The sequence below is a fragment of the Cladophialophora immunda genome (genome assembly GCF_000835495.1).
Source record: "Cladophialophora immunda strain CBS 83496 unplaced genomic scaffold supercont1.1, whole genome shotgun sequence".
Lineage (NCBI taxonomy): Eukaryota > Fungi > Ascomycota > Eurotiomycetes > Chaetothyriales > Herpotrichiellaceae > Cladophialophora > Cladophialophora immunda.
The window spans coordinates 7,402,302-7,425,572 of NW_015622541.1; the positions used below are offsets into that span (position 1 = coordinate 7,402,302).

The window sequence follows — 23,271 nt, forward strand, 5'->3', positions numbered from 1 at the left end:
CAGGGATCGGTGTGCTTGTGGCGCGGGCGAAGAAAGCAAAGGATATTCTGGACATGGATCATGGCTGCGTGATTTGATTTGGCGTACGCGATTCTGTATTTAGGTATGGTTAACATTTAGCATGGAACCCGGCGCATTCGCGATGATGGTGACTGGCCGGGCGCGACGATCAGATGGATGGACCACGAGCAAATTGATGAAGACAGACATACAATACATATCACGAATTGACGGCAACTCCACAGGCCATTCTTGATTGATTGAAAGCCCCCTGTCGGGCAGATCCATCTCGTATTCTGGACTTTCCTAGACCTGCTTCGCTCGCCCCTCTGCTGCTGCTTCATTGGTTCTTCTCCCCTCGGTTGATATGCAGGAACCAACTGGAGGCGAGATGGAGTCGGCAAGACAAAAGCCTCGCGGGAAATCTCGTTCCGCTCTTTTTTATGCGTCCCAAGGCCTTGCATGGTATCTTTTAGGAAGGTCCAGAGTGGGTACATCCACCTGCAGGTGATGGATCTTGGGTCTATACGCCAAAAGATTCCTAAAAGGACTTTGGAGGTGGCCTATTAGTTGCTGGAGCAAACAAATACTCTGGTTTAAAAAGAGGCTTCGACAGCCTCAAAAACCCAAGGCATTTTCTTCCTCTCTTGACTTTGTGATCCTTACTCCTTGTCGAGCCGACTGACACAATCTGAAGCAGTGCACAATCTCTTGATAAGAGTCACCACCATGTCTTCCAAGCCGACACTAGTCTTTGTGCCTGGAGCATGGCACCGAGCCGAGACGTGGAGCAAGATCTCTACAATCCTCGAAACCCAACATCACTACAAATGCATAGCGGTGACCTTGCCGTCGACCCAATCCGACCCCGCCGCCACTCTTCTCGGTGATATCGAGGCCGTCAGAGACGTCCTGGTCGCCGAGACGTCACAGGGACGAGATGTCGTGGTTGTCGTGCACTCCTATGGGGGCGTCGTGGGCGAAAGCGCCATGAAGGGTCTCGCACTCCCCAAAGGAAAACCGGATGCTGCATCCTCATCGTCCTCTTCAGCGGAGGACAAGGCCTCGGGTCATGTCATTGGCCTCATCATGATGGCAACGGGCTTTGTCACGCCTGCAAAATCTTTCATCGAGGGCCTCGGAGGCCAAGCGCCCCCGGAGTGGAACCTCAACCAGGAGACCGGCTTTGTCGAGATTCTCGTCGACACACGCCAGCTCTTTTACCACGACTTGCCGGAAGAGGAGGGCAAGGAGTGGGCCAACAAGCTCACCAAGCACTCGCTGAAGACGCTGACGGAAGGTGGTGAGCATACCTACCCCGGGTGGAAGGATGTGCCATCGTGGTATCTTGCCACCAAGGACGACAAGGCATTGCCGGTGGAAGCGCAGAGAATGTTTGTGCAGATGGCAAAGGACGCAGGAGCTGATGTCACCTTGCGAGAGATTGAAAGCAGTCATTCACCCATGCTGAGCAGGCCAGAGGAGACGGTGCAGTTTGTTTTGGACGCCACAGCCAGATTTGTGGGGTAGATAGTACTTTTGCTGTCGGGCAAGAATCTCAGCTCTTTGAAACAGTGTGGCCCCGCTTAGACCTGGGTGGCATACAATGCTCTTTGTTTTCACAATCCGAGACAGCCTGGAAGAGCGCAGTTTGTGCAGTGAAGATCCACGGTTCTTTCTTTGGTGTCAAACTTCACGCACAGGCTTTGAGAAGGTCACCCTCGGAAGCAGAATGATCGCCGTCCTTTTCTCTGGCATTCATTTCATCCTCCTAAGGCTCTCCTATGTATATATAAGTATCCGCGTACTGAAGGCTGACAGTGGCATCAGGCGCAGGCAAGGCTGAGCATATGGAGCTAGCAAATGGGGGCCTATCCGGCAACGTCCAACTTCCAAGCATCACACTTCACTCAAACCAAACTCTCCAAAATTCTCTGATCACAATGTGTGACTCTTGCAGCAACCGCACAGCGGCTGGCCCGGCGCTGTATGGCATATCACTTGGCGGCACATGGTGTAGCGCGAACAGTGAATTTCATCAGTCACGACGACACACCTGGGCCGAAGAAGGATGGCTGAGGGCTATTTAACGTGGGTGTCGCGTCTTCTCACGACCTTCTCTGGCTCATGAGCTGTATGTTCAGCCTTTGCAGACCAGCCCTAGTTGCCACAGCCCTTTTCATCCACAGCCCGACGCTCGGAGCCGACAACAAGACAGCCGCCATCGGTGCTGAGACAATGCGCGCCAGTCTCGCCCTTCAGCTGCTTTTCCTGCTTCATTTCCTTGTTCTGAATGGGGCGTTATGCCAGGCGGCGGCGCCGATGATATAGCATGTCGTCGATGCCCCTGCCGCGCAAATCGCAAGGGTGAGAGAAGGGCTGGAGGATGCACTCCACATCGCGAGGGTGGTCGCGTTGACATTCAGTCCATGTGAAGAGGTACGTTGCCCAGATACACACTCGAGCTATCATTTGGTACCTGGTAGTTCTCGACGCTGACCGCAGTCCCGTCAACAGGCCTTCTTGCGCTACTTCCGGCGCGAGGATGCGGACTTTGTGAAGAACATGTTTCGGACCTTTGCAAACATACGGTTGGACGAAGTCATCACCGAACAGTCGCTCGTGTCCGTCCTCACCAACGCCAACGCAGAACTGAATCCACGGTTTGTCGATTCGGCGCTCTACATGGGAGACAGCCTGTCGCCGGTAAACGGGGGGTTGTGCGACGGCAGGGCCAACGCTTGGATGAGCGAGGACAACGACCACGGCAGGGCTAACATCTACCTCTGCGACATCGCATTCGACTGGCCGTCCATCGAGGACATTGCAAATCCACCACACACCGCGTGGGCGAGGGACAACCAAGGCCGGCCTCGCCCGGGCTATTCCTGCGACAATCTCGGCGACTTTGATTCCGACTGGATGAAGACCGTGGGCTCCATCATCCTGCACGAATACTTCCACTGGGGGTGGCTCTACATCCACGTCCCGGACTGGTACTACTTCATCCGGGTGACCAGGTTGGGCTGGAGAGCGATCGAGGACTACGCCGGCCCGAACCCCCCCGACGGATACGGTGCATACCGAGCCAGGCAGATCAAGGACATCTACGGCAGCTGGGACCAGATTTACCCGGCGACCCTCAACAACGTCGACAACTACATCTACTACGCCCTGTCCAAGTACTGGTCCTGGCGGTGCGACAAGCGGTTTGGGCCCGCCCCAAGTGAGCGAGACGCGCATCAACGGGCGGCAAGCGGGTTTCGACCACCCTATTAATGACTTGATCACAAATGCGCGAGGCGGTGCAGGGTGCCGGAGTAACCTGAGGCTGGATTAATTTCTCTAGGAAAAAAATGCTTTGCTGGGAGTCAGACGATTGGGGGAATGTGTGAATTTCGATGGAAGCTGGCTCGGGTCTTCAAAGGTGCTGAAGCAGATAACATGTGCCGCAAGTAGTTTTCAAACATTATTTAGAGCTGCTTTGGTCAAGACATTCTACCAATCCACCGTGGGACTTGCTTTTTGACAGCTTACCTCTCACGACATTGAATCTCCCATATCCTCTCCCGCGCTGGCTTTTCGTCAAGATCTCGGCGTGCCATCGTTGTAGCTTGGGCATCTTTCAATCTCCTCCTTACAAAGAGGCCTCTACTGAACCTGTCGGGTCCTAGTCAAGGAATGGGGCTCCAGGGACTTTACTTCGCCGGAATCGAGGGGGGATCGTCTCCGTGGCGCAACCAGGGACGGATCATCGCAACGGCGGCAATGCGTCACTTACCTAGGGGAAGGTTAATGTAAGGGAAGAATCCTTCGAGGAGACTAGATCGAAAAGAAGAGCGGGAGGAAGTAATTACAGCACTGCCCTCCTCCCAGGGTCCTCCTGAACCGCTCTCTGGAGAAATTCGCCGTCTGAAAAGAGTTCTCGTCGACGGAGGTGCGGCGCTTGGAGTCGATCTTCGGAATCTCGGCCATATGGGCTCTCCGTTCTCTCGGATTCTCGCCAAAAGAGAGAGATAGACATACGCGTCAGCTGTGCGAAGGGACGTTGGTCCGAGATGCTGAGGGGCTTGTGCGAACATCAGTCCTCGTACAGTACCTTCTCGCCAATCTCGTGTCTGGCCAAACCGGCCCCGCGATGCTCCCTAAACGATCCTCAGCTGAGCTGAGGGGTTTTGAAATTCCCATGCTGATGGAACAGGGATTCTGGCATGTGCCCTCGGTTCCTCGATCCTTTCTATCTCCATCATCGTCAGGCATCCAAGCCGCGTCTATGCTGATCTACGATGAATCGCCCCAATTAAAGGTTGCTAGGGAGGGTGTATCCTTCCGTCATGTGCCAAAAGACCAGCTACCGCCACCTGCGTAGCACCGCTTCATGAACTCAGATGTCTTCGTTTACTTTAAAACATCCCTTCTCAGAGATATACTTGGACGAGACTGTTTGTTGTGCTCACTGACGTTCTTATCCGTCCGGTTTTTACTCTGTGGGAGAGGAGAGCATTGGTCTCTTTTGTGTGGCACAAGAGTGCAACCCCCATCTCCCGTGTCAACTTTTTAATCGCATTCGCATCTTGCCACTACAATATCCCCGGTACACGATGCCCTCCCCGAAACCCTACAAGTTAATCACAGTCAGCACGGCGCCCGAACGCGCAAGCCGAATGGCGAGGAAAATCGCCGAGGACGTCAGGGACCGGTATATCATCATCCACTGCGTCAACGCTGCGAGTATGTCAATTCCCTGCTCTATCAGATTCTTATTTCTATGGGCGATACCTGTATCAGTGACTAAGACTGAGCTCTCCTATTCCCTGCTGGGAGCTGACGATGCATGTATCTGCCTCCAGGGATTGACGAAGTGGAGCCGCTCGTGTCGCTGTATAGACCTGACATCCTGGTATGTACACCCCCAGGCCAGCATATCTCTCTTTCAATACCACCACCACCACCACCACCATCAAAGGGACCCAACTCCACAAGACCTGTCTCGCGTGCTAAACTAACGTGGTTGGAATTCAATGCAGGTCTGTGCTTCGATATGGTCGCCGGATCAAAGCGCCGAGATCAAGAGGATCGCCAGGACCGCCGCGCCGGGCCTGCGATGCTATGTCGTGCCTCAGGACATGCAGGCTGAGAGAGGCGTCGAGGCCACCGTAGAGCATGTCAAGACGCAGCTGCCAAAGATCATCGAAGGGGACTTGGGACTGAAGTGATGTGTGCGCAAGGTAAAGTATGGTTTGTCATGGCATGCATGGGGTGGCAATCGAGTTGGATGGAAAGGAACGCAGGCACGGACGGACCGACGATGGGCGTCGCTAGGTCCATACATACGCACAATTAGCGGAGTTTCCGGTGCGTTCATCCTCCAGTTGCTTACTGTCCTCGAGTCGTTCCTTTGTGTTACCACACGTCTTCTTTCATGGTGGATGGTAGCCAAAGCCCAGGACGGCAATTGCGTTGCACTTTTGCGACAGAATGAGGGAACAGTCGTGTCCAGACACAGGTCACACCTGGGCAATGCATTGCCTACCCCCAAGGACGAGACATAGTCAGGCACAGCAATGGACGGGGATGGTTGAAGAAGGAATTCATCACCCCAGAGTCTTCCAACGAGTTCATAAGCAAACCACTGACGCTGCTGCATCAAAGAGATTCAATCCATATTTCTTGTGACCCCAGAATCCCTGGGCCAGGCTCGCAATTCAAAAGCGCAGCCGCATTTGACTCTGTCCTCGATCAAACCCCTAAAATGCCGTATGTATTTCTCATTGGCCAGCCCGAAGAGGCCAAGCACTATTCCCATTGGACAGCTGACCCGTGGCTTTGAATCCAATCTTCCGATTGGACGACTCCATGCTCTCTCTCCGAGTGAGGCCAGGAGTGGACAGTAATATCTTCATATGCTGCTGGCCCTTCCATGTCGCTCGTCTGGAGTAGCGAGACCTCAGCGGCCGTTTGTCAGTAATACCATCTCTTCTGGTTGGCTCAAGGCGACCACAAGACTCGTGGCCGTCATGCCTGCCATGTATTTCCCGAGTTCGGCGACCGAGCATATCAATGTTACATCATGCGAATTAATTGACCTTACGCCTGGTCCTTATGGAGAGGGATCGCATCGCGAGAGTGGTAGAGCAGATTTCAGCTCTACTTCCATCGAGTCTCGTCCTGAGAGAACAAGTGTCTGCAAAATCGGCAATATATATCAACAGGATTGTCCCATAGCATTCAAGCCTCGCACATCTGCAACAGCTGCCAACATGATTGACAAGCCCTCCGTCGTGAAGACCGCCATTGTTACTGGTGCAGTCTCTGGGATTGGGCTCGCTCTTACACGTCACCTGTTGGCCAAAGCAGATACTAGCAAAGAAGAGTGGAGGGTTGTGCTGGCGGACATCAACGAAGTAGGGTATGAAGCCACCAAGTCGACGCTGGAACAAGATCGTCATATTTTCGTACGGGCCGATGTCTCCAAGTTTTCAGACCAGTTAGAGCTGTTCAAGAGGGCATTCGTATGGTCCGAGGGACGTATCGACTTCTTCGCCAACAATGCCGGGATACCAGACCGCCAGCCACTGCTAAGTTGGCTGGGAGATTCCAAGACGGTCGAGAAAGAAGACCCCGTCGAGCCCGATCTCAGCTGCCTAGACGTCGACTTGAAGGCGGCATTCTATGGACTGAAGCTCTTTGTCCACTTCACCAGGATGACGCGGAACCTCCTCAGCCGGCAGACTGCCACGGCCATGGACGACATTGGGATTCACGGGGGAGACGCCGCCATCGGGGTCGCCGCGTTGCAGGACTTCCACCCCAAGATGGTCATCACCGCTTCCATGGCTGCCCAGTACCCGTTCTACATCCTGCCGATACACAGCAGCGAAGCACGGATGCGTGGGGCTGGTCCGAGCAGCGGCCCCGACATTGTTCGAAGACGAGGGCATCACCCTGAACGCGATCATGCCCGGCACCACAAAGACTAACATCATCCCCCAGCCCATCCTCGAGCAATGGCCCGAAGAGAACTTCACTCCCCTAGAGACCATTCTGCGGGCGTTTGAAGAACTTATCGACGTAGGAGGGCAGATTATCCAGGACGGGCTGAGTGATGGTCAAGATGGACAGGTCAAGAATGGATGCTGTGTCGAGGCCTCTACCAGTCGCTTGTTCTACCGCGATCCAGTCCCGTTTCCGAGCGAAGTGCAGGAATGGGTGGGAGAGCAATCGAGAAGCGACGGGATTCTGGGGGTCTTTATGCAGAAAGCGATCAGCTCTAGGGCGAATGGATCGACATGACTACTCAGTTGAGGAGTTTCCGAGAAACCATCCCTCCAGAGTTGACATTTGCGTTGGTATCGCCATTAATGAGACTGAGATCAGGCATATTGGTTGCCTTGAAGGGAGATGCCCGGTTCGTGGAGGTCCATTGCAGTTGTAGACCTTGATGGAGTACATGTACCTGTGGATTGATGTGCTGTGCTCTCTTTGCTGCAGTCCACCTTCCGATCCTAAGGGACGACAAGTTCAAGACTGGATCCGGATGGCGGCCGAGGCCGACGACGGTGCTTCCTATGCTGGTACTGTGCTCCGTCCTGGGACAACCAGCCAAGTTCCTCGCCATCAGCGACATTATAGTCGATCTCCGCAACCCCAGATCTACCGACCTCCGGCACACCAGTCGATCATTACCGCTTGATTGGCTTCGACTGCCCATGGGTGATGCTACTACGGAGAAGTCCACAGCGGGAAGGGATTCCACCGTCCAGGGGCAGCAGCAGCGATAACAACATCCTGGCATGTTGCAATCTTCTTATCTACCACCCGCTCACACCTCTCGGCTGCACCAAGAAGCAACAACGATCTGCAAGCATGCATCCACGGATTCTGGGCGAACATGGTCTAAAATCCTCAGGGATGGTCCGGCTCTGGGTTGCATCTGCACCTTTTGCTGCTCTTTTCCAGCAAGGGGGCGCCCACAGTGGCATCAATTGTCCCCTCTCGATATGATGGGCTCGGTCTTTGATGGCGCCTTATCTCTGGCTTTCAAAGGTCCACGGGCAAAGCAGTCATTAGTCGGCGAAAAACGCCCCCCAGGTTCAACTGGCTTTATATTATGATGCTGCTCGTGACTCTTTTCCGTGGCCGGACAGCACGCCGAGTCTCTCAGGTTTGTTAACATCCCCTCGACGATCAGCAGGCGGGAAAGAAAAAGAGTCCACAGGTAGTCTTGCACCGCTGTCCTGACCAGACTCCTCGGGCTCATCGACCGTCTTTCTGTTCATTACGTCGGACATCTCGACCGGCAATGGACACCCAACCCAGCAGCGGCCACGGCATGCTCACCCTCAAGGACGACAAGAAAGTGTCCATCACGGACGATGGCGTTATACCCGTCACTTCACTCGGAGAAGGCCAAGCCATCTCAGCAAGTGAGGCCATTGACCCAGCCGCGGAGAGACGGCTGGTGTGGAAGTTCGACCTGCGCATCTTGCCCACGTTGGCCATCATGTATCTCTTCAATGCCCTGGTGAGTGATTTACCCCCCTCGTTTCTGAGAGGTGTCTCCCGGAGATCTTGATTCCTGATGAATAGATGCATGCGTAGGACAAATCGAACCTCGGCAATGCAAAGACTGCCGGGCTCGAAAAGACGCTCCACATGAAGGGGGAGGACTACAACCTGATCCTGTCCATCTTCTTCGTCCCCTATGTGCTCGCGGGCCCGATCGTCGGCATGGCCAGCAAACGATTCGGCCCCAGTCGCACCCTCCCGCTGATGATGCTGTGTTTCGGCTTCAGCACGCTCATGACGGTCGCCGTGAAGAACTTCGGCGGCCTCTTTGCGTGTCGATGGTTCTTGGGCATGGTAAGTACCCTTCTTCCGTGGCTCTCTTCCCGCCGGTTGATATTGGAGGGTCAAAATGTTCTGAAATAAATGCCAATTCACCTCAAAACCAGGCCGAAGGAGGGTTCTTCCCCAGCATCATCTTCTACCAGACCTGTAAGAGTCCTATCACCAGCACTTCTGTCCAGCCACCGACTCACATTCATTCCCAGTGTTCTACCGCCGCGGCGAACTCGCCCGCCGCCTGGCCATCTTCTACGCGGCCTCCAACATCGCGTCTGCGTTTGGCGGCCTGCTCTCCTTCGGCGTGTTCCAGATCCACTCGACCGCGCTCGCCAATTGGCGATACCTGTTCGTCATCGAGGGGGCATGCAGCATGCTCTTCTCGCTCTTCGCCTTCTGGGTGCTGCCGTACAACGCGCAGTCGGCCAAGTTCCTGACCGAGGAGGAGAAGCGGCTGGCCTTCTACCGCATCCAGGTCGACTCGTCGGCGGTGGTGAACGAGCGCTTCGACATCCGCTCCGCGCTGGCCATCTTCAAGCACCCGACCAGCTGGGTCATCCTGGCGATCGAGATCTGCCTGGGCGTGCCCCTGCAGTCGGTCACGCTGTTCCTGCCCGTCATCGTCAACCAGCTCGGCTACTCGACCGTCAAGACGAACCTATACACCGTGGCGCCCAACATCACGGGCGCCGCCATGCTACTGGCCCTGGCGTTTGCGTCGGACTGGACGCGCTGGCGCTTCCCCTTCGTCGCGCTCGGGTTCACCTTCACCTGCATCGGCTTCATCATCTTCGCGGCCGTCGACCTCGACACCCAGCTCCACACGGCCTACTTTGCCTGCTTCATGATGACCTGGGGCACGAGCGCGCCCAGCGTGATTCTGGACGTGTGGTACAACAACAACATCGCCGACGAGAACAAGCGCGTCATGTTGACCAGCGTGGGCGTCCCCGTGGCCAATCTGATGGGTGTCGTCAGGTATGTACATATACCCAATTCATCACCATCTAATACTGTTCTCTTCCGCGAACCATGTAACTGACTCTTCTCCCCCCCCTTTCGCCGCTCTCCAGTTCAAACATCTTCCAGAACAAAGACCGGCCAAAGTACCTCCCCGCGCTCATCACGACCGCGACGTTCGGCGCCGTCGGCTGCGCCCTCACCCTCCTCCTCGGCGGCTGGATGATCCTCGACAACAGGCGACGCAACCTGCGCGCCGTGAGGGACGGCGGGAAGACAGTCCGCGCCAGGGACGTCCCGACCGAGCTGTTGCGCGACGGGCCAGCCGCGCCCGAGTATCGGTGGTTCTACTGAGGGTGGCTGGACCGAACAGGTACGGACGAAAAGGCACAGGTCCAGAGGTTGGTCGCAATAATGAACGGCAAGAGGCAGTCGGAGGAGGCAAAGACCCTAGAGCGCATGTGGCCATCTTTTCTATATAGAGTAAACGAGGTTACGGTTGGTTTTTAAAGAAAAAAGGGAAAAAGGGGGTATTTGTGGATAACTCTGCTCGCTACAATTTCAGCTCCCGCACCAAATCAAGGGCTCCCATCATTCCGCAACACCAAGCTCAGCTCAGTTCCAGCGCGCATGACGCTCAACGCTCAACGCTCGCTCGCTCGCTCGCCGTCTTGTTGCAAGCTCCACGTCCAAAACTCAACAAAGGAAACATGATTGAACATGCCCGACTTGGCCTGCGTTCTGCCCTCGCAAGAACCAGGGTCATGCTCTCCAAGAAGAGAAAAAAGGTGTTGTGTCATGACTCGTGTCAGGTCGTTCAAAAACCAGGGCACTGTAATGCAAGGCAAGGGACGGATAAAAGTCGACAAACGGGCCACCCACGCGCAACATTCCATGCCCCTGGGAAAGAAACCGCCTCCCTTTCCACTTTCCTTCACAGTCACTCAATTTCCACAGTCGATTTACTTCGCGCTCTGATTTTTTTGAACATGTTTCAATACCATGCAGATCAACACTGCCAACCGGTTATCATCTTCAACTCGATCGATGTTGGTCAGTAATTTTGAAATCTGTTGTACATTTATTGTACAGAATACCTCGAGACTTATCGCACACGGGGTTGGAGGGGAATGGGGATCCCGCTGCTCTGTCTAGGTCCAGATGGTAGACCATTGGTCGCGTTGGCTGGCAGAGTTCGGCGATTGAGACGGTTCGTCCTCCAGCGTTCGTAGAACTGAAGCACTGTTAGTCAGAGCCTCAGACACGGGAGACATATATATGAGACTTACCACTTCGCGACTGGCCTCTCGCAACTCAGATCGCCACTCCCCAAATACAGCTTCTTTCAACTTCACAAAGTCACAATGGTTGGGATTGTACGGGTCGGCAAACCCCCAAGGAAAATGCCGTCCAACTGGGCCATCCTTTGCTTCGAGAGAATATTTGTCTGGGCTGAGGATCGACCATGGGGCATAGCCACTGTCAAGCACAGCATCCTCGGTGGAAATATGGCGCTTGTGGTTGCCCGGCCGTTTCGTGGTGCCCGGGTCTCGATTCGCATCAGAATCCTCGCTCCGGGCTGAAGCCTGATCTTCCGAGTCTGCAGCGCTGCTATTTTCATCTTCGTCGCGCTCGTCCAGACGTTCGTCATCCTCGTCTTCGGCATCAAAACTCAAGGCTTCCAATGGATCAAGACCAGCCTTCTTCAGACTCCGGCTGACTTTTTGCTTCAGAAACGCCATGTGCGCTGTGGTGATGGTGTCCGCCTTGCTGATGACTGGGATGACGGTGGTTTTACTGGCCAAGGTCCTCATGACTTGAATGTCAAAGTCTTCGTCGAGAGCGCCGACAATACGAGATGGCTTGCCAATTCGCGTGGCTTCGACCCCGTTGGTGACACCTTGGCCAGCGTTGATGTTGGCGTCCAGCCGGGCAGGGTCAAGAACAAAGAAGACGCAATGAATGTGAGTATCGCGGACGCCTGGGGCGCGAACGACCTTCATCTCTTCCAGAAAGGTATCGTCGAATTTGCTTTCGACAAAATTGCTCATGTCTCTCAGCTGAAGGTCAACAACGCCCTTGTCCAAGCCTTGAGAGTCCCACAATGTCAAGCCAATTCGCTCCCCATCGACCTCGATCTCTTGATAGTGGTGGACGAAGTTGGGGTTTGCTCTTGCAGACGAGGGAGGTGTGTCGCCATCCGGAGCTCGACTCGGTTGTTTTTTTGCCGGCAGCGCAAGCGAGCTCTTTAGGAAATTAAGGAAAGAGGTTTTGCCGACATTTCTAGCACCGATGATGAGGACGTTGTAAGGGGTGGGATCTTTGCGACGGCGAACTCTCCGGGGAGAGTTGATGGTAGAGACAGTCGAATTCGCATAGGAGTATCGACCACCTAACGGGAATGAGTCAGCCTTGTCGTGATATCTCGCGATCGCAACTCAACTTACGGTGGGTCATGCTCTCAGTCCTCGCATATGGATCAACAGCCTCCTTTTCCAAGTTTCCGGGCAAAGGAGGGACGGGGGGAGTGTTCTTTGCGCCATTTGTTTGCTCTCTGGACGCGGTCTGGGGGTTGTAGTTTTCACCACCAAATGATTGAATGCCCAAAGGCTGTGGATTGTAATTTGGCAGGCGAGGAGGCGACTGTGTGACCTTTGCAGCTTCATCCATCTCTTGCTGCTTCTTTTTCAGACGGCTCCCAGAGGTCTTGCGATCACCTAGCGCTTCGCCGCTCTTTGATCGAAACAGGCGAGAGCCGAGACTGGTACTTCGACGACTGGAGGCCTGGGACTCATTGCGAGCGAGAGGAGCAGGAGAAGTCATGGCGTCGGAGGATCTCAGATCAGCTATCGGAGAGGGGTTGTTGCCGGCGAGCCAATTCGGAGTACGTGCGAGGTGGACGGCTTGGAGGCAGGCGCGGACGCTGACGTGAGGAGAATGGGTTGGTGATTTGAGCTGTTGGAGGAAAGTGCCTGCTGCTTGCTGCTGGATGGGCGATTGATCATTCGTGGAGGATCAGAGGGAGATGCAGGCCGTAGTGAGGACTTGATTCGATTCGACACAATGAACCAGGGGGCGGCCAGCGCAGATGCAAAGTTCGACAGGCCACTTTGGTGACAGAGGTTGCACAAAGAAGAGAGCGAAGTGAAATTCCAATCGCGTTGGACGGGGCTAAGTGAGCGGACGACGATCGAGGAATTGATGTCTCGATGGTAGCAGGCCCGACGAGGGTTGTCGTTGATGGCAAATGTCGAGGTCCGCCGAGGGAAACGGGATACAAGTCACCTGCGACCGTTGAAGCCCGTTCAGCTTGCTCGAGAACAGAATATGGGGTAATTGCAGGGCGCCGAACTCCAGAGCAGCGACGTCGACTACTGCAACTGAGCCACTTGAACCTGCGTTAGAGGCGCACTTGACAGCGGGTCGCTCAGAAGTCAAATTGTGCCGCATGCGTCAATCCGCAACGTGGTGGGCGTGGCAGAAGGGAGAACGACCGTTTCGAGAAGAAGTCAGTGGCAGTCAGAAACGGTGTCAGAGATAGACGAAAAAAGAAGATCAAGAGTTCTTTCTTTCGTTTCGTCCTCATCTCTTGTGCCCTGCCCTCGCTACCGATCTCGTCTTCTCACCGGGGAGTATTCAGGGGCTTCCTCACCAAGTGGTCCCTAGCAGCCAGCTCGAAAGCCGACTGGCGATAGAGGCCTTAGCGACGGTGCGGCATTGGCTGCTGGCCAACAGCAGGCGAGGATAAGGCACAAAGCTTTGCTCGTTTCATGTTTTCTGCTACACTAGCCCATTAACTAAAAGGTCAGAGTTTGTTAAACAGCGTGCCCCCTGGGCAGATCCTTGTGCCATTGTCCTCTGCTTCATTTTCTCCTCCTTAAGGGTATGAGTAGTGTCCTTTCGCCCTCCTGTCTTGGTGTAGGCATCTTGCCTAGCTCGGTGATTCCCATCCTGCTAAACTACATCAATCACAACCCCCCGTTACTGCAGGTAAGCGGTCACCTCAACATCGCATCTTGCCTCAGGCCCCTCTGCCCAGATGGGTGCATTTTCAATCTCCGTCACCATGCCGTGGAAACTCTCGGTCAAGCCTGGGCGAAGGAGAATATCTGATTGTTGAGTCAACCACGGAAACGATGCGACGGCGTGGGAGAAGCCGGCGCCCTTGAATTTCCATTCCCAGCTCCTCAGAATGAAATCAATCAACTTGTCATTGTCCCTGCATTCGCTGAGCGTGATCAGAGTCGCTGCGCCACCGGGAAAGCTGTCTAACCGCACCCGCAGCGTAGTCCTCGCCGGGTCAAAGATATTTCCACGATCAGTATCTACCAAGGTTGCGAACGAGCAGCCAGAGCCAGACCGATAACGTTTGTGACCGGTTTTGTGTCTTGGAGTCGAATCTTTGGCAGATTTACTACTCGATCCTCGATGCTTGCTTGGTGTCATTTGTTTTTCGCTCACGCCGATCTCTTCTTTGACTGCGCTTTCCACCTTCTTGGAGTTGGCTTTGTGGCCAGTCTTTCGTGACAGTTGGTGTCGATGCTTGTCAAATTTGTAGGGGTATGTTTGTTTGAGGGTCCTCTTCCGGAGATTTCGTTCAGCAATACCGGGGACTTCGGTATTCTCCGCATTCGCCTTTCCATCATGGTCATCTTTCCAGTCGGTGGTTAGTTCTTCAGAGGGCGGGCGCTCTGGACTAACTGCCTGCCGAATCCGGCCTCGACTCCAACCCTGGGACAGGGACTTGATTGAGCCATGAGGTGTAGACGTTGAAGATCTTGCTTTCACAGGTGTCGACTGTTGTGCGCTGCGGCTTCCGGGGCTTTTGCCTGTGGATTGAGGAGTGGAACGCGTAGGGGTCACGATGGCGGAACGTTGCGTTGAAGGTCTCGCAGGTGGTTTCACATCGTATTTTGAAGGTCGGGGCTGTACAGTCTCCTCTTCATCTTCTTCGTCGTCTTCTTCTCTGGGCTCGAACTCGGACTCGGACGTCTCTGCGCCTTGTCCTCGGCGGGGAAAGTATCGACCCCAATCATTTAGAGTCATCTCTTCCAATTCCGGCGGCGCCTTCCTGGTTGATGATTGTGAGGTACGAGAAAACATGACATCGGCGTCTTCGATCAAATCGGCAAGTCCAGACGTCGGAGGGCTCGGAGAGCTGCTAGGATGAGGCGGTTCGATGACTGTTGTGGGAAAGAGAGCCTCTCGCTTCAAGAACACATTGGGAAATGTACCAAGCCTGGCACCGACGAGACTGCCTTCACGCGTGACGTGAGGTAGGCGGTTGCTCGACATTGAATGATGCAACGGTTCGCGACAAAAGGACAAACCGTCTGACAAACAAAAGTGGAGGTAAATTGAACGCCGGTGAACATAGAGTGCTCTCCAGCTAAGACAAGCGCATGCCAGAAGAAGAGGAAGAAGGTAAGCGTCTGGTATCTAAAATACACCATCCACACAATTCTCCTGCACTCACACTCACACGCAGCTTCTACCCTGTCTTCCCATTTACTCGCTCACTTGTCCTTTTGTCCACGAACTTCTTCAACATGCCCAAATCAAGCGGCACGCGCTCTCCCAGCCACGTCGCTCTTTGACTATGATCCCTCAATGCATCGCCATCGTCATGATTGGGATGGACAAGAGCAGACAGCGGCCCTCGATTGATGATCAGCCATGGAATGAAGGCTCCAAATTGCGCTGGTGTGAAGATGTTGACTTCGAACATGGCCATTGTATGTGGTCCAACCGGACGATCCCAGAATCGATAGATCCTGACGTGCCTGATGAGCATGGCATCGCGACCAGACGATCAAGCGACTTACCTCAACTCCGGGAATTCCCTTCGAATCCTCTCCCAAAGCGCGCGGGCGTACTCCTTCTGTTCATCGCTGTTGAGGTGGTAGTAGATGTGGACATCAAAACCACCTCGCCGGTCATTACTGATACCGGAGGTGAATTTCTGGTAGCTTTCGCTCAGCGAGCCCGTCTGAGGGTTCTTGAAGGACTTGCCATCCTCATTTAACTCCTCCGGGAGTGGCGGGAGACCCTGATAACCTTCCAGGGGAGAGGGAAAAGTGTACCAAAAAGGGTCCGACATTCTTCGCTGAAGCAGGCGGTAGTCTGAAGTGAGGGCTTTACCAGGGAGAATCAGCAACTCCTAAAGATTATCTACTCTGAGGCATGATCGTAGAAATCCCGTCAACATCAGAGCCGTCCATACTTCCTGAAAGGAAATGCTGCTGTCGGCCGAGAAAATGCATGAGGAGACGTCAGCGAAGATGGCATCATTGTACGGCTCATAGCCTGTTGAGACCGAGAGCGGAATTGCTTCCGACTATAGAACATCAGGAATCTTCCGAAGAACCAAAATGATTCGCATCTTCACAAAATCTACATCTAGATTGTCAGGGTAAAGGGGCAGAACATCGAGAGCATGCCTCTGGGAAGCGATGGAGCTCAACGATATCAAAAAGGCGTGCGACGAGACGTTGTATAACACCAGGTTTGTAGGTCCGAAAATGCCACCACGGCTTTAGATAGATCAAAGCACACGCCGACCATGAGGATTCATTCGCCACGACCCCAAACCCTGACCGACCCGTCCCCTTTGACCTGATATAACCATTCGGCATCATCCAGTTCATTGGCGGTTCCGACTCTTGAGCGGCTCGAATCCCCGAGTTCATCCTCATTGCTTTCATAGCCACCTCCCTTACTTGCCCTGATCACGCCCGACACATCCCTCGCACTGCCCGTGTCCAGTCCTCTGAGCTGCAACACCCAGCGGCTTTGATGCGCCATGGCAGTGACGAGATGTGCCTGGTTACGCTCCAACGGCAGCCCTTCTTCGTTTGCGGATGTGGCGATGTGTAGCAACGGGGTGTCGGCGTTGCAGCTAAGGAACAGAGATTGGGATTGAGTTCGGAGAGAGGCCAGGAATGCCTGCACGGAAGTAGTTGAAAGGAAAGGTTGGCTGGCGACGAGAAAATCTACACCGTCCAGGAAAATGAATGGCTTTGGGCCTTCGATGCCTTGTGTTGGCTGCATGGACGTTGAGGGTATTCGTGGTGTTGGCGTTCCGGATGTTGGACTCGACGTGGATGCTGGGGTAGAGATAGTCGTAGAGATGCTCTTTAATGCCGAATCCAATGCGTCCTGCACATCGTTAAATGCCAGCGACTTCAGCCTCGTCGTTAGTGAAGGAGCCGGGTCTCCTCCTCCACCTCCCGATATCGATATAGGGGACGAAGGTGCGTAAGTTAACCCGTCGACATAGACAATTTTCTTGCTCCGGAGCAGAGACTGGATATCCAAACCCTGCCGGAGCAGTCAGCATGGAAGTCGCATGCGTATTGAGATTGCCCTAAAAGACGACACAAGCAGAACGACTAGAGGACAGAGATTATGACAAAGAAAGACTTGGAAAGATCGCAAAATGCGAACCGACGAGCAGGAGGCAACCTACAATCTTCTTCCCCAACTCAACCCACAGACTCAAAGGCCGCAGAAAACTCGCAAGGACAACACGCCCCGCCGGCGACGCCGCCGATGCGGTTCTCTCAGGTCTCCCTGCGTCTCTGCCATCGTCCTTGATGTCGTCCTCAACGCCGTACAAGGCCGCGTAGACGAGCCGCAGAACCAGCCAGGGCGAAGGCGTGCTGAGAACGGAGGTGATGAGGGTTTGACTGTGCGGGTTGGAGGAGGAGAGGGAGGACTGGATGTAGCTCGCCAATGGAGAGGGGATTGCCGGCGGCATTTTCTGTGGACGTGGTGAAAAAAAAGAGACTGTTATGTTTTCTTCTCCATCCAATGGATTATGGGAAGTAGGGGTTTCCCGGCGTTAAGATGTCTATTATGAGCATACAAAACTCGCGACGATGAAGATTTCATGCAGTCAGGTGAGTGGCGAGACTTTCTCACATTATCACAGCTGAGAAGGATAGACAGAGTACAAGGGAAATGAAGAAAAGTCGTTTCAATGGTAAAGTTTTTGATTCTTGGGCTTCTTCGCATCGAGTCCTTATGCTGGAAAAGCAAGACAAAGTTGCCCTACGATTTTCTGGTACCTGAACCACTCGAGGCTACCGCATCTGATTGCGCCCCCATGAATATGACGAGGAGAGCGACGCCCTGAATTCCTCCTGCCGCTAACACTCTCTGTTCACAAGCCATCCTTGCCTCCAGTTATCGAGTCGCACAATGGCCATATGCTCCTGATGTCGTCGCATGGCGTTTCTCTCCGGTGAACCACCACGTCTTAATGTATTTCAATGCGAAATCATGAAGACCCTTCACACATCATCCCGTCACTCCAATCATGCCTTTGCGGGTCCACGAGCACCTTTAGGCGCGCCGGTCCGGAATGCGTTGGTTGATTTCCTATAGTTACAAGACCTTGTTAGTCCCAGTGCTGATTTTCGAACAACATTCATCCCGGCCTGGCCTGTCAATCCACACGCAATTCAACAACATCGCTTGCGGTGCTTTCATTTTCGCGCTCTCCGCTTTAAATCATAGTCTACCTCCTTTCGCAAAACCACTGACACATAAAGGGATCGTAGGAGTCCTTACCGAGCGACCAGCTTCAAAGACCTCATTCTACCAGTGCCGGTGGTCTTGCGTCTCTTGGCCTTCTCACTCCACTCGTATTTGCGGGTCTTAGCAGCAGGATACTATCGCGCACAGTCAGTCACCGAGTCCCCAACATCTTCCGCATTTGTTTTGTCCAAAGGTTCAACGGCCGCGGATCGCTTTGGGGAGATAGTGTGATGGAGCGACGAGTAAAGTGAAGGGTTTTTGACGTACTCCGCAGTTCGCGCAGGTGTGTTTTTGGATGTGCAAGCTTCGACGACCGCATCTGTAACAACCGAATCAAGTCAGCCCACTGGCTCAATCGCTACTTTCATCATCCTGCCAACAGCAAGGCTAGATCAGCACAAGGGAGAGAGAAAGAAGACGTACCTCCGGCACAGGGTATGCGTCTTGTTATGTCCTAATCACGGTCTTCCGTCAGAATACCGACTTTTCAAAGTGTTCTGCAATTCCAGCAGGAGGTTGTGGATGGTTCCTCACTCTTTCCGAATGAACTCGTTCCCTTCGTCATTTTGGCGGCTTATCAGACAAGACGTTCTGCGGGCAAGTCAGTGATCGGACATTCGTGGTCGGGGAGAGTCGAATCGTACGGGAGACTTGTTTGCAGTTGAAGGAGACGTTTGGGAAGTCAGGCTCGAAAATTGACGGCCCGAATGGAGATGCAGGGAGCGGGCGCATTTTTCGTGGGTGCCAAGATTTGTGCCAAGACATGACTAATCACGCACAGCCTCGCGATGTTGACTCAGCCTTGCAAGGCCGTACTACCAGGGAAACTTGTGAATGCGCTGATCTGCTCAATCGCCCTTATTATGACCTTGAATTCTCAACCTGAGCGGAATGATGCTGGGTAATATACACTACGTGAGAAACAATTTAAACAAGACATATCTCGCTATGGACAACCGGATCCGAGTTGGCTCCAACCTACGACCCAACAGAGTCATTGACCGAAGCATTCAGAAGATTTTAACATTCGATTCAAGCTGAAGATCTGCTCAGGCGGCTCGCTCTTAAGGGTTTGGGCGTCATGCTCAAGCAGGAAAGAATCCTGATCAGTCGCAAGCCCTGCTTTGACTGTGCTTCCTTCATTAAGCTCGGAACTCTCGACTAGGCCTGGAAATATCGGTTGCGGCGCGGGATAAGGATGGGACAAAGTGAAAAGAGGTTAATGCACATTGTTGAAGGGAAATTGAGTGTATGACAGGTATTTCAGCGCGCAAAGTTCCATTTTCCTGAACGTAGTCGATTTTATCACCTAGCACCTGAGGCCCCAACTCCTCTCAGTAACCTGAATTGACTCCTGGAAGAAAGAAAACCGACTGATTCCGCCTCCATACTTACACGGCTGGTCGATTCCATCTCAAAGGCGACCGCTTTAATTTCCAAGAAGGGGTCTGCTTCCACGAAGGGCTTCCTGCACGCAACGGTGGTCCGGTCATCGCCGGCGTCCCTGAAGTTGCTGTGCCCGTTCCGAAGCTGGTGATCATACAAGAACAAGCACTGCTCACTCTCTTAACATCCGCTGAGCAGCCTCCCAAGAACGATGGCAGAGGTGCGGTATTGGATGCTGTGGTAGTGTAGGCTGAACAGAAGCCACGCATGACGGACGAATAACGAGGATCGATTATATTACGGAGGCAGTTATCTTGGTTGCAAACCATCTTAGATAATGATGACGGTGATAGCGGAGGCGTCGTGATTGGATTCACGGCCATCGAGCTCGAACTCGCCTGAGAGGATGTGAATTGGCTCATCGTTGATGTCATTGGGCCGGTAGAGACTGATACTGAGGCATCTGGACTGAGCGAGTCCGTGGCGTCTTCCCCACTGGACGTTGTGTCGCTTGTGTAAGCCACTGTTCCGGAGGCCGAAGTGGATGTACTCGCGCTTGACGCAGTACTGGAAGGGGTGACCGCAGCACTGACGGTGGTGGAATCCGTGGATGATGGCAACGTAAATGAATCCGAGACTGAGGTGCTCAACAACCCGGTCGGGGTCATCACCGCTGTGGCCGTCGTAATAGAAGCTGTGCAAGATTGACTCAAGGAACCAGAACCTGTTGTTGGCAAAGTCGAGCCTGTCGAAGTCGATTGAGAATTGCCTGCCTGGTTACCAAGCTGTCCCCCACACGACTGATCAGAGCCACAGTTAGGGTCAGATGTAGTGCTTGAACCTGAAGTAGCGGCTGAAGAGGAGTCAGAAGCAGCTGTCGACGTTGAAGATGGTGACTGGCTTCCGTTCATTGAATCAGACGCAACAGCAGAACTGGAGCCAGAGGGATATGTCGATGTTGAGGAGCCAGTAGCCTGAGCAGGTACATTCAGGGTTTGCCCGACCTGCAAATTATCCCAGTCGACCCCTGGGTTCGCAGCATTCAAATCATCCAAAGAGCAGCCCAGTGAGTTCGCAATAGCCCAACCATAGTCGCCTGCAACCACTGTGTAGGAGTTTGTTGCTTGAGAAGGTGCTGGTGATGTTGTGGTACTGCTTCCTCCGTCGGTCGCTGTCGAAACGATAGAAGACAAACTTGCGCTAGTAGTCGAAGTAATCGTAGTCAAGGCTGAAGTGGACGTCGCCGTTACAACCGAGGTTGCATCTGAGGTGGACCGTGACGAACTTGATGAGCTTGCTAATCCACTTGCTGAAGAAGAGCTTAGTGGCGCAGATGATGAAGCTGCCGTGTTCGAAGAAGACGAACTCGGGAATACTGAGGTCGTCATGGACGATGATGTTGCAGATGAGCTTGATGGGGACGTGTAGACCGACGAGGCACTCGTCGAAGTGCTGAGACTGGAAGTAACAGATGCGGCTGAAGAAGATACCGTGGTGGAAGAAATCGCGGAAGTAAAACTCGCGGTTGACGACATCGATGCTGTGGTCGATGTTGGACAGCTTCCGCCAGGTACAACGAGCACCTGACCAACCAACAATTGATCCCAGTTGACTCCCGGGTTTGCTGCCTGGAGGGTATCAAAATTGACTGTTAAGTTTTTTGCGATCTTGGAGCCATCATCACCAGCAACTACTGTATAAGTACAAGGAAGTGCGATTGTTTGGTTGGTGCATTGTACAGACTGGTAAGTGCCGTCAAATGGACTGGGGTATTGCCAACTTGAACAGGGGCTGTTGGTCGTGATCTTGACGGACTTGACGTACGCTGAGAACGGAGCGGCGCTGAAATTCGTGTATCCTCCGCCCCAGTACACCGTACCATAAGGGGTGCTCGGATCTCCCGAGCACCAGAGGCCAAGGTGCAGCCGGGATGGTGTCTGCGGGTATTGGTAAGACCCCGTTGTTGCGCCGTTGTTCTTCAATGTCCTCACAGCGACGCCATCAATAGACCAAACCAATTTGTCCGGTTGCCAATCTAAAGCGTATGTGTGGAATTTGTGTTCAGGATCGTCCACCACAGGTTGAGAGCCGCGGTCAGAATTTCCAACCTGGCCTTTGCCAAAGTAATTTGTCTGCACGGCACCGCTGGATCCGGCAAAGTTGTTTCCCGACCACTCCCAGTCTATCTCGTCTAAATCGTCTGACATCATGACTGAACTTGTGATGATACCGGCACCAGGGGCGGCCTGGACGACCACCTCGATGCGCCCGAAGAGAACATAGAAGCGGGTCCAAATATACGGGGCGTCGTATCGCTTTGCAAAGGTAAAATTAGCACCGTTGGGAGAACCGTAGCCAACGGTAGCATAGTCGGCTAGGATCCAGTCTGGAGGAGTCGTGGTTTGTTGAGTGAAGTCCATGAAGTACTCGCCAGTTGTCAAGCCGGCAATCGCAGGGCATGGCCCTACACAGATTGTAGTTAGCGAGCGGGTTGGAGCGGAAGATCAATTGGGCTACCGTTACTGACCATTCAGAGGATTGCAGGCTGAGGATGAATCTGCGCTCACCAGCCTCAGGAAAGCGGTGAGGATTGTTAGAGTCAACGAGAATAGAAATGAGAAAGCCATCGTCGCGGACAGGGAGATGGCTACAAGATGTCCAACAGTCTAGGAAGGTAAGATGAAGGAGCAAGAAGGTTGAATCGTGATCAAAGTCAAGTAGCAGAGTTACAAAATATTGAGGGTGCGGCAGACAATGGAGCTCCCACCCTTCACCTACCCGTAATCCATTGGTGTGTCACGGAACAAAGGTATACAAGACAATGAATGGGGCCCGCTTGCGCTGGACATAGCGAGTGATATTTTTGGTACGCCGAACGTGACATCTGTTGACGGTAATGAATGTTCCTTGGTGCGTAGAGATTGTGAGTGGGTATACAACATCATTACAGGTGGATTTGGGACCAGGGAGTCCAGCATGATGTTCTGGGACAGCGTTGTTATAAGGAGTGAGAGAAGTGAAAGAAGTGAAGATGAGAATGCAGCTGCGTGAATGCCTCTGAGCCTCCTCGGTAGATCCTCGGCACAATCATTGTCTGTTCCGCCTCGCCGGATCCGTCTCGCGTACCAAGCTGCTCCATGACTAAACATTTCCCCGAAACTCTCTCCCGACAATCCACTTGCATACCGGCATCCACCAATACTTCATTGTTCGGAAACTCAGCTAGATGCTCAATGGTACAAGAAAGAGAGACTCTGCTGCCAGAAGAACGTCGACCACCAAGAACTCCATAGTTACCCCCCAAGCACCCGAGTAACCACATCAAGGAACAATGCAAGTCCCGGTCGCAAGAGCATCGACCAGAAACCCTGTAGCTGGAGCCACACCGATGCAAGGACCAGGAGAGCAAGAGATCTGTGTCAGAAGGCTTACACTAGTGGCCGTACTGGTCGACTGTGAGCACGGTGTCGGTGTCGCCGCGCAGACTTCGATGATCTGGAGTCTGTATTGAGTGAAGGGCACAACAGTCGTCAATGTTGT

The 23,271-nt window shown here is 53.5% G+C and overlaps 7 protein-coding genes across 7 annotated transcripts; 2 read left to right on the forward strand and 5 right to left on the reverse strand.

Moving 5' to 3' along the window:
- Positions 1-651: 651 nt before the first annotated feature.
- Positions 652-1,549, forward strand: PV07_02175 (uncharacterized protein). Its single transcript, XM_016388767.1, has one exon. It carries the CDS (start codon positions 730-732, stop codon positions 1,528-1,530), a length of 801 nt encoding a protein of 266 aa, XP_016255695.1. The 5' UTR covers positions 652-729; the 3' UTR covers positions 1,531-1,549.
- A 1,016-nt stretch (positions 1,550-2,565) lies between these two features.
- Positions 2,566-3,279, forward strand: PV07_02176 (uncharacterized protein; the record flags this gene model as incomplete). Its single annotated transcript, XM_016388768.1, has 1 exon — positions 2,566-3,279. One exon carries the CDS (start codon positions 2,566-2,568, stop codon positions 3,277-3,279), a length of 714 nt encoding a protein of 237 aa, XP_016255696.1.
- Positions 3,280-10,241: 6,962 nt separating this feature from the next.
- PV07_02177 (uncharacterized protein) lies at positions 10,242-13,357 on the reverse strand. The gene is made up of 3 exons (XM_016388769.1): positions 12,252-13,357; positions 11,094-12,196; positions 10,242-11,038 (listed from the first exon to the last, which is right to left on the reverse strand). Exons 1-3 carry the CDS (start codon positions 12,625-12,627, stop codon positions 10,910-10,912), a joined length of 1,608 nt encoding a protein of 535 aa, XP_016255697.1. The 5' UTR covers positions 12,628-13,357; the 3' UTR covers positions 10,242-10,909.
- Positions 13,358-13,649: 292 nt separating this feature from the next.
- On the reverse strand, positions 13,650-15,099 carry PV07_02178 (uncharacterized protein; the record flags this gene model as incomplete). The annotated part of the gene is made up of 1 exon (XM_016388770.1): positions 13,650-15,099. One exon carries the CDS (start codon positions 15,097-15,099, stop codon positions 13,786-13,788), a length of 1,314 nt encoding a protein of 437 aa, XP_016255698.1. The 3' UTR covers positions 13,650-13,785.
- Positions 15,100-15,155: 56 nt separating this feature from the next.
- On the reverse strand, positions 15,156-16,040 carry PV07_02179 (uncharacterized protein). The gene is made up of 2 exons (XM_016388771.1): positions 15,630-16,040; positions 15,156-15,578 (listed from the first exon to the last, which is right to left on the reverse strand). Exons 1-2 carry the CDS (start codon positions 15,902-15,904, stop codon positions 15,296-15,298), a joined length of 558 nt encoding a protein of 185 aa, XP_016255699.1. The 5' UTR covers positions 15,905-16,040; the 3' UTR covers positions 15,156-15,295.
- Positions 16,041-16,181: 141 nt separating this feature from the next.
- PV07_02180 (uncharacterized protein) lies at positions 16,182-17,799 on the reverse strand. The gene is made up of 2 exons (XM_016388772.1): positions 17,273-17,799; positions 16,182-17,124 (listed from the first exon to the last, which is right to left on the reverse strand). The coding sequence occupies exons 1-2, from the start codon at positions 17,561-17,563 to the stop codon at positions 16,375-16,377; spliced, it is 1,041 nt and encodes a 346-aa protein (XP_016255700.1). The 5' UTR covers positions 17,564-17,799; the 3' UTR covers positions 16,182-16,374.
- Positions 17,800-19,873: 2,074 nt separating this feature from the next.
- Positions 19,874-22,358, reverse strand: PV07_02181 (uncharacterized protein; the record flags this gene model as incomplete). Its single annotated transcript, XM_016388773.1, has 5 exons — positions 19,874-20,476; positions 20,530-20,902; positions 20,982-21,271; positions 21,328-22,195; positions 22,259-22,358. The coding sequence occupies 5 exons, from the start codon at positions 22,356-22,358 to the stop codon at positions 20,062-20,064; spliced, it is 2,046 nt and encodes a 681-aa protein (XP_016255701.1). The 3' UTR covers positions 19,874-20,061.
- Positions 22,359-23,271: the final 913 nt, after the last annotated feature.